The sequence below is a fragment of the Furipterus horrens genome, unplaced genomic scaffold (genome assembly GCF_987537825.1).
Source record: "Furipterus horrens unplaced genomic scaffold, mFurHor1.1.pri manual_scaffold_3, whole genome shotgun sequence".
In the NCBI taxonomy this organism is placed as follows: Eukaryota; Metazoa; Chordata; class Mammalia; order Chiroptera; family Furipteridae; genus Furipterus; species Furipterus horrens.
Window position 1 is genome coordinate 7597413 of NW_028327173.1, and position 9467 is coordinate 7606879.

The 9467-nt window shown below is 52.3% G+C and overlaps 1 protein-coding gene across 1 annotated transcript; it reads left to right on the forward strand.

Moving 5' to 3' along the window:
* Positions 1 to 9199, forward strand: CFAP107 (cilia and flagella associated protein 107). The gene is made up of 4 exons (XM_090268243.1): positions 1 to 114; positions 4127 to 4240; positions 7740 to 7917; positions 8988 to 9199. The coding sequence occupies exons 1-4, from the start codon at positions 1 to 3 to the stop codon at positions 9167 to 9169; spliced, it is 588 nt and encodes a 195-aa protein (XP_090124369.1). The 3' UTR covers positions 9170 to 9199.
* The last annotated feature ends 268 nt before the right edge of the window (positions 9200 to 9467 follow it).

Sequence of the window (9467 nt, forward strand, 5' to 3'; positions counted from 1 at the left end):
ATGCAACTGCTGACTGCAGTAGACCCACAGTCGTTTTATACTCCAGGCTGGAAAATTGAGAGCGACTATTCCACCAGAGTGCTCACGGGAAACTGGGTGGAAGAGAGGAGGAAGGTAAGGAAAGAGAGAAGGTGGAGAGTCCTCAGGGAGAGGTAGGAGTGCAGTCATTACTATTTTCAAATCAAGGGCCGTAGATAGATGCATCTTAAAACAAGGCATTAGGGTGTCTGCGGGCTAGCTACGCTGGGGAGTTACATTCAAGCACCATCAGGGTCCCCACTGTGTCTTGAAAATATCATAGCAGATGTCTCAGCAGAGTTGTGCCTCACAGGACTATTCTAGGCATCTGATGTTCTTGTCCCTAATTCTTCTGAACCTTGATTTTTTAAAAATCAACATGTTTATTGATTTTATAGAGAGAGAAAGGGAGAGATACAAAGAGAGAAACATCGACTGGTTGCCTTTCACATGCACCCCGATGGGGGGTTGAACCCGCAACCTAGGGATGTACCCTGACCGGGAATCGAGCCCCCAAAGTTTTGGTGTTGGGGATGATGTTCCAGCCAACTGAGCCACCCGGCCAGGGCTCTGCACCTTGATTTGAAGAATCTCTGCTCTTCCAGGTCTGGCCCTCCCCAGGATGTGGTACCTGCCGAGGCAGGCTTGACCTTTCCTGCATTGACATCTGGGTGAGCTGCTATTCCTGGTACCTGTTCCGCATGCTTGCCCTGTTGCCGATGCATTTCAGTGTTTACTGTCAACACAGAACAAACGGGCTCATGGTATTTGCACGTACTTTAGAGGCCATTACAAAATACTTTGCCTGAACTGGCCTGCTTAAGCCTGAAAGTCTTCATTTTTGAACAATGAGGACTGAGCCACTTAAATTTTTTGCAGGGACATCTAAATGTCCTCCTATTTTCTTGGGAAATGGGCACAGGAAAAAGGGTACAGAATGGGCAGCTTTGGTGCAAGTGTGGGAAGATTGGTGGCAACCTCTGAGAACCGGAGAAGGCTGTTTTTGTGGAGTACGTAGCACTCACCGCCCTTCTGGCCAGACATGACTGGTGGCCATTCTTAGATCTGAGTGTACCTGGTCTGGTGTGAGGAGCAGATATGTGTCAGGGAAGTTCCTAGGGCAAAGGGGACCATCTGAGCAACCCCTCCAGGCTCCTGTGGGCCAGGCAGTACCCAGGGACACTGCGAGTTGGCCCTCCACCTAGAGGGGATTGCAGAAAGAGAGCGGAGTTGGAATGATGTAAGAAAGATAGCAGGTTAAGAAATTTCAGGTCCTTGTTCTACCACGGAAACACTTAAAACATTATTGCCCGAGCTCAAATCACTATAGAGGGGCTCTGGGAAACAGTCAAAGCTCTCTAGCAACACATCAAATGCCCAATTTAGAAAAAGCCACATTCAAAATGGTATAGAACCCATGGTATGCTCCCTTTCCACACTCCCTCCCTGTCATGTGGTGCCGGGTGGGGGGAAGCAGTGGCCCAGCTAGCTCCCCGTTCCCTTCCTCAAACCCGAAGGGAGTAGAGTAACACTCTAGCCTGCCTGGGAGCTGCCCGACAGTTTGGTCTCTGTTTTGCCTAATTCAGAGCTAAGACAGGGAAAAATGGTGTAATTCATAGTTCGGGCTAAGAAGAGCCGGGAAAAGCAGTGGGAGTCACAGCTAATGAACGCTGCCAGGGATCCACAGACCTGCAAAGGTCAGGGGCAGGAGATTACAGGGAGAGGGATACAACAGAACGTCTAAGGCCCTGAGAAGCAGGGAAGAGACTCTTTGGGAAATTAAGGCATTTTAAAGAAGCCCTGTATATAGGGGAGACACCCCTCACCCCGACACACACACACACACACACACACACACAGAAGCCCAGGCAAGAGGCATGCTCAAAAAGTCCTGAGCAGCACTTAAGCCTTCACACCAAGCTGACTTCAAGGCTCAGAGCCTGCACTTCCAGTTAGTAAAGATCTTTTCTCTTGAACGGAGCCAGTTTGCAAAGACTCAGAGAGGGGGCCCAATGTTTAACAAAACATATGAAGGCACAGGAAAACATGGCCCACTCAAAGGAAAACACTGTCCCCGAAGCAACACAGGCATCGGAACACAGGCAACAACTTTAGAACAACTATCTTAACTATACTCACAGAGCTGAAAGAATACGTGGACAAAGCACTACAGTTGACTCTTGAACAACGTGGGGGTTAGGGGGGTTGACGCACCTCCTGTGCAGTCAAAAATTCATGTAGTGCCCTGGCTGCTGTGGCTCAGTGGACTGAGTGCTGGCCTGCGAACCAAAAGTTGCCGGTTCAATTCCCGGTCAGGGCACGTGCCTGCGTTGTGGGCCACGTAGGTCCCCAGTCGGGGGCACGCGAGAGGCAACCAGTGGATGTATCTCTCACACATGGATGCTTCTCTTTCTCCCTCCCTTCCCCTCTCTCTAGAAATAAATAAATAAAATATATAAAAAGAGAAAAATTCATGTATAACTCTTGACTCCCCCCAAATTTAACAAATGGCGTTGGGAAACTATATATCCACATGCAAAAGAAAAGAGTTGTACCCTTCACTTGCACCATATACAAACATTAAATAAAAATGGATCAAAGACCTAAATGAAGACCTTAAAACTAGAAACCTCTCAGAAGAAAAGATGGGAGAAAAGCTTCACCACACTGAATTTGACAATCATTTCTTGGCTGTGATGCCAAAAACATAGGCAACAATAAGAAAAAATAGATAAATTGCACTTCATCAACATTAAAAATGTTTATGCATCAAAGAACACTATCAACAACATGCAAGGGCAGCTCACAGAATGGGAGAAAATATCTGCAGATCCCTGTGATAAAGGAATAATATTCAGAGCAGATAAAGAACACTTCCAACTCAACAACGGTTAAAAACTGGCAAAGAATTTGAACAGACATTTCTTCAAAGAAGACAGACAGATGACCAGTAAGGTCCTGCAAAGGTGCTCAGCATCACTAATCATTAGGGAAAAGCAAGTCAAAACCATAAGGAGATATCACGTCACACACATTAGAATGGCTATGATTAAAAACAAACAAACAAACGGAAAATAACAAGTGTTGGTGAGAATGTGGCGAAGTTGGAACCGTGGCGCGCTGCCGGTGGGAATGCAAAATGGAGCCATCACCGTGGTACACAGCATGGCATTTCCTCACAAGGCTAAACACAGAATTAAACATATGACCCAGCAATTTCACTTCTGGGTATATAACGCCCCAGCCTCGTATCAATTCAAAGCAGGATCTTTAAGAGAGATATCTGTACATCCATGTTTATAGCGGCATTACTGACAGTAGCCAAAGGGTAGAAGTAATTCAATGGTGGCTAAGCAAAATGTGGCATATGCGTGCAATGGAATATTAGCCTTCAAAAGGAAAAACATTCGGACGCATGCTACAATGTAGAGGAGCTTTGAAGACACAAGGCTAAGGGAAATAAGCCAGTCACAAGAGGAAAGCTGCTGTACGATTCCACCTACATGAGGTACTTTAAAGTCAAATGCACAGAGATGGAAAGTAGAACGGTGGGTGCCAGGGGCTGGGGGAGGGGAGAAGGGGGCAGCTGCTGAAGAGGGACAGAGTTTCCGGCATGAGCCGATGAAAAGGTCTGGATGTCAATGGTGATGGTGGCACAATAATGTGAATTGACTCAATGCCACCGAACGGTACACTTAAAATGGTTAAAATGGTAAATTGTGTGAGGTATATTTTACCACAATAGAAATATAAGATATCAACCGAAAAACATAATATAATAGGGGGAGGAAAGAGTGGAGTGAGTTGGGAAGAGTGAGAACAAAGAAGAACAAGGGCAGGAGGCGAGCCGGCGGGAGGAGCGGGAGGAGGAGGATGGAGGGACCGTCGCAGGCCGCTGACCGCTGACGTGAGAGGTGCTCAGGTGGCACCAATATCAGTTTTCCCGAGGGGTCCTGGATGGCAGGGCGCAGCCTCCTTTCCAAATACTGGAAGGGAGGGGACAAAATTAAGCCTGTGTGATGCGGGATGCCCCAAGAGGTGAGGGGCTGCAGCAGAAGGTTGAGAAGGGGCGTCCCAGAAGTTGTCTTGAATATTTGATCTTTTCCAGTTCACCAAAGCCACTGAGAAGACGCCCCAGTCCGTTTACAGGAACGAGTACGTCCCCTTCCCCGGCCACAGGCCAGACCAGATCTCCAGGTGGTACGGGAAGAGGAGAGTTGAGGTAAGAGGGCATCGGGGCCCCCGCGCTCAGGCTAGGCCCCTCCCCAGGGCTCAGAGACCCCACCGGCTGGCTCCTTCTGGGCCCAGTGGCCTCTTGGGAACACAGGAGTAGGCTCATCAGTCCTGTCCCCAGTCCAGGGGCTGCAGGTGGCACTCACCCATATGGCCTGCTGAGCAGAGAGCTGTCCACTCCGAAGCTGGCAGCATCCGCCCCTGCATCCCAGCCCTTTCCCGCTTCATTTCCCCCAGGCCTCGCACTTCCACAGGATACAGGCAACAAATGACCACGGTGAATAATGAACTAACGTGACTACAGTGAGGGGTCACATGGGGACCCCCAAAGCAGGTGGCGGTGATGTGTGGATGGCAGCGTTTTGTGTCTTCCAAGCCCCAGCCTCCCGTTCTTTTGTATAAAAACTCAAGGGCACATTCAGCACCCTCTCCCTCCCTGGCTGGCTGTGGCATGATGTGTCCCAGGCCAGCGGAGCAGGGAGCAGGGGACGGCAACCTCAGGACACCCCCTTCCCACCACACTTGCCGAACCCCACACCGGCCTGAAGCCAGGGTGGGGGCGGGAGGCACAGAAGGAGGGGTGGACATCTGTCAGAACAGGAGCATTTTGGAGCTGAAAGAGATTCTTGAGCTCCGCTCCCTCATTGTCCCATAAAACGTGCCCAGGGGCAGTGAGTGTTGTGTCTGAAGCCGTGTTGCTGGCTGGTGAGGGACAGAGCAGGGGCCTGTTCTGAAAAATCAAGCAAGGCATGTCCTGAGAGGCCCCTTCACCACTTGCTGGAGTGGCCTTCTGCCTTTGGGGACCCACGTCAGGATGAAGGGTGCAGAATCTCAGTTCTGCGCTGGCACCCTCGGGCCATGCTGCTGCCCGGGGCTGCTGACCTACCATTAGTGTGCATTGGAGACACACGTGCATTTTAATGTAAGGAAGCAAAAATGAGAGATCTGGGCTTCTAAGTCCCTAACCATCAGCACCCATGAGGCACTTAGCGTCGTCTTTGATACACACGAGGGCCCCTTTCTTGAAGACCTTTGAACCCACCGCAAACCCTCACACAGGGATGGCTGCACACAATGTACAGTTGTCAAGATTAAGACAAGTCTTCCTCCCCCAACACACACACACAAAATAGAAGCAAGCAATCCAACAGCCGTTCCCACGGACTGTTTGAATGGCCTGTCTGTGCGGCGGCTTCCACTCCGTCAGCGCTGCCTGGGCTTCCTTCTGCACACACCTCGCCCCCACCCTTCTCTGGCAAACGCTGATGGCTCTTCAACTAGACCTTGGACAGACGAGGTTATCATCCCCTAGAGAGGACCCCCCTCCTGCGCTTTTCTCCCAGGCAGATGTATGAATCATATTTTTTAGTGTCTCTCTTTTTTATGATGCTTTGCTATTATTGGAGGGACCTTGCTAATCCTGGAGTGACGGCCTTCCCAGAGTTTGCTAACTCCTACACAGAGTAAACAGTTGGCTTGTCCTCACGGCTTTCCCTTGCAAGCCAACAATCCAGAGCCCACCTCTCCAGCTGCATCCTTTATCTAACACTCCCCTCGCCTTAGGGCACTCCAGGGGCAGGTACCCACCCCAGAGGCACCCTGATAGCCTAGAGCCTTCTGAAACTATTCACATAGGCGATCCTCAGCTTCCCAAACTTGTCTATCCTGCCTCGCCTGTTCTCTAGGCCATACTCTCTGTTCTGCCTCGGACAGACCCCAGTGCTATCCTGTGTGGCCCTAAGTGGTGTGGCGTGACCCCTCTTTTGGGGACCTGTAAGCTCTTTCAAAGGCAGGCGTCTCTGCATCTGTCACCTTACCATACCCGAGGAAAACAAAAATCCTGGGAACATAATCAAGACAGCAGGGCCGTGCCCCGAACCCAGAGGAACAGCAAGAAAATCCCTGTTGGCCTCTTTCCTTTCTTCCTGGGCACTGCCCTGGGTTGATGGGAACCTCTTCAGCTAGCTTTCCCTGGCATTGGAAATGCTCTGGGCACCTGGCGATGGAGACCTTGGGAACCCCAGCTTAAATGTCTGTGCCCATCCCGCTGTGTCCCTTTGCCATTGTGATCGGCCTTATTTATGGAACCACCACGGGAAATATAGGGTGCAGCCAGCATTTCCACACCAGAGCAGACACAGGCCTCCCTGTGTGCTCCAGACAACAGGGCCGGCATGAAAATCCACATTCTCCTGCCCTGTAAATCAGCCCAGTCCCCCAGGATTCCCGCCCGGGGCCAAGAGGATTTTCTCAGGAAAAGCACTGATTCAGGCGAAGGTCCCAGAGCAGGGAGAACAGGCTTTCTTCTCCCTGTAAATTACTTCCCACCGAAGAGATCCCTCCCCGCGCCTCCAGCTGAGGCTGCCGTAAATCCTTCACAGAAGAAGACCATTTAGGGAGCATTCTCTGACTCTTCCCATAGTAACTGATTGAAATACTACATGCTGACGTCAGGCTCCGTATCCAGCATCTTTCACTCGCCTTGGAAATAGGCACTTGGGCGAATGAGACTGGAGACCAGTGAAAGGGGATGACTTCAGTCCATGGGGACATGCGGCAAGACAGTGCTGACCCTTCCCATTCAGCCAGTGTCCTGACTTTCATGTTAGTGCGTCTCCATAGTATTCCAGGGCGAAAGGGGGTTCTTTAACGGGGCGCCGTGGTGTAAAACCCAACAGCTAATGTTGAGGAAAACAGGTCTTTATTTACAATGTTCCAACCTGGGGAGGGCAGTGAGCACTTCAGCTCAGAGCCCTGTTCTCCCACGGGACCCAGAAGGCTAGAAGCCAAAACCATGCCCAGAACTTCCCCATCCCTTATCTGTCAGCTGTCTCCTTCAGGATCGGGGGCACGAGGTCCTCAGCCTCCGTGTAACAGGCCAGGAAAACATGTGCTGTGTGGCACTGGATCACGCGCGGTTCTCTCTCCGCCCTTTCAAAGCTGCACGGATCTCTTTTCCTTCCAAAACTGCATGTGGCTCTACCTTCTTGCAAACCACGTGGAACTCCCTTTCCCTCTCTCTGTCTACAAAAATGGCTGCCACCTTATTTTAAATCCCTGACCGCGGCCTGTGACGCAGTGGGCGTGGGAACCGGCTCGGACCATTCACCGCAGAACCTCGCGCAGGCCCTGTACGCTTTCTCCTCACTATCCTTGGACAAAACCCCTCTCATCTCCTTGGGACCTTGGAAGAACCAAACCATTTGCATAACTAAGATATTAGCTACCAGCCATCGATATGCAAAGGCATCTTGAAAGCTGCCCCTCCCCCCACTCTCAACCACAGGCTCTGGGGAATTTGGGGACCCCCGCTCTGAGGCTGAGGGCCACTTGTACCAAGAACTGATCGCAGCTCAGCGGAGACACGTGTTTGGCGGGGAGCTGCGTCAGGGTGGGCCAGGCAAGCGGGGCCCCAAGAGTCCGCACAGGCCCCCTCGCCATCAGCGGGGCTCCGATCAGTAACGGGGCCATTGTGTCTGTCCCTCCAGGGGCTCCCGTACAAACACCTGATGACCCACCACCAGGAGCCTGCGCACTGCCATCTGATCAGCACCTACGATGACCATTACAACCGCCACAATTACAACCCGGGCCTGGCCCCATGCCGCACCTGGGACAGGCACAAGCTGCTGTGGCTTCCAGAGAAAGCTGACTTCCCCCTCCTGGGTATTTTTATCATTCTGCATTTCCCCCTGTATTGGACTGTCAGGGGTTCACCCCTGCCCAGGGTTGAGGTGTGCCCAGCTCACAGAGAAGGACCCCCACTGGGGACTCTGGCTCAAAGAGAGCATTGGAGTGAGGTGATGGGGGGAGGAGTCCTGTTTGCCCCCCAGGGCTGCCACCTGCCCTCTGCCCTTGACATTGGGATGCTGCACGATGAAGTTCTCACCTGTGCAGCGAAGCAGTAGGTTTACCTGGAGCACGGGTGGCAGGAGCAATAGCACTGCCCACTTGGGTCATTCATTTCATAACTGGGACTGTGTCCTAGGAGCTGGGCCCATTGTAGCATCTGAGCACATGGCAATGTCAAACAGGGAGGAACTTCTGCCCCCTGGGAGCTGGCATTCCAGTGAGGAGACAGATAAGAAGATCCCAATATGGAATAATATAACCTAAGAGCTAGTGAATAAGACAATTTTGGACCAGGATCTCTGCTATGAAGGACATAGGTAAGGCTAGAAAGGGAGGCGAGTGTTCCCAGATCTCCTCTGGGTGGGAGATAATGGAGTTGAGCAAGGGGGAGCCACGCAGGGATTAGGGGGAGGGGCATTTCAGGGTGAGAGGAGCCAGTGAAACAGCTCCGAGCCAGCAGAGAGACTTTGGAGGGATTTAGGTAGGAGAGTGTTAACCTGACTTGTTTCCAGCCACTCCTGCCCTTTGCATCCCTCTCTTTGCAGTCCTACCCGTCCTTGCAAAGGGACAGAAGCCAGAGGTCCAGCTGCTTGTCACTACATTATTTTTTGCAAGGGTTTCTTCATGTCCCAGCCTGCACTGTTCCCTTCCCAGCCGGGGCAGGACAGTTCCACAAGAGTAGGCCAGGCCACCCGCAACCAGGTCACGGGGCTGACTTTTCCTAGGCCACCGGGTCCCTCATGAGTACACAGGGAGGGCCCGAGCCTGAGGCTCCCAGGGGCCTTCCCTCCTGGGCACTGCCAGCTGAGTTCCCAACCCCACAGCCCGGGAGCCCTCCGGGGCCCCACCACCCACTCCTGCCCGGACCCTGCTTTCTCTTGCAGCTCCCCCTACAAACTACGGACTCTATGAGCAGCTGAGGCAGAGGTGGCTCACACCCGAGGCTGGTCTGAGAGGGAGCACTTACACTTTGTCCTACCCCCGACCCCCGCTGTGTGCTCTGTCCCGGCGGGAGCACGCCATCCGGGTCCCTCCACCTCGCCTGCACCCTGTCCCACGCTTCTGAGAACCGCCACCCACCAGCAGCACAGGCAGAACCAACGGGAGACCCACTGCACGATGGGACCTGCCAGACAGCAGGCACTGCAGAGACACCCCAAGTTCTAAATCCAGCTCATTTGAGAGGCCCTGAGAACTATGTTCTGTGTTTTAGGGTTCCTGCCCCTCCTCCACACCCACAGGTTCCTTTCTTTTCCATCCCACAATTAAAGTTCTTTGACACAGTGGAGGGTCATGTATGTGCAGAAGGTAAGACTGTCCGAAGAAACGGAAGGACCCTTACATTTCACCCCCTCGTGTCAGGA

Bases quoted from the DNA above. Each gene is read 5' to 3' on its own strand.
- CFAP107 (XM_090268243.1), top strand. From the start codon at position 1: ATGCAACTGCTGACTGCAGTAGACCCACAGTCGTTTTATACTCCAGGC. The intron at 115-4,126 runs GTAAGGAAAGAG...GATCTTTTCCAG, and splicing joins GGGTGGAAGAGAGGAGGAAG to TTCACCAAAGCCACTGAGAA. The intron at 7,918-8,987 runs GTATTTTTATCA...TTTCTCTTGCAG, and splicing joins AGCTGACTTCCCCCTCCTGG to CTCCCCCTACAAACTACGGA.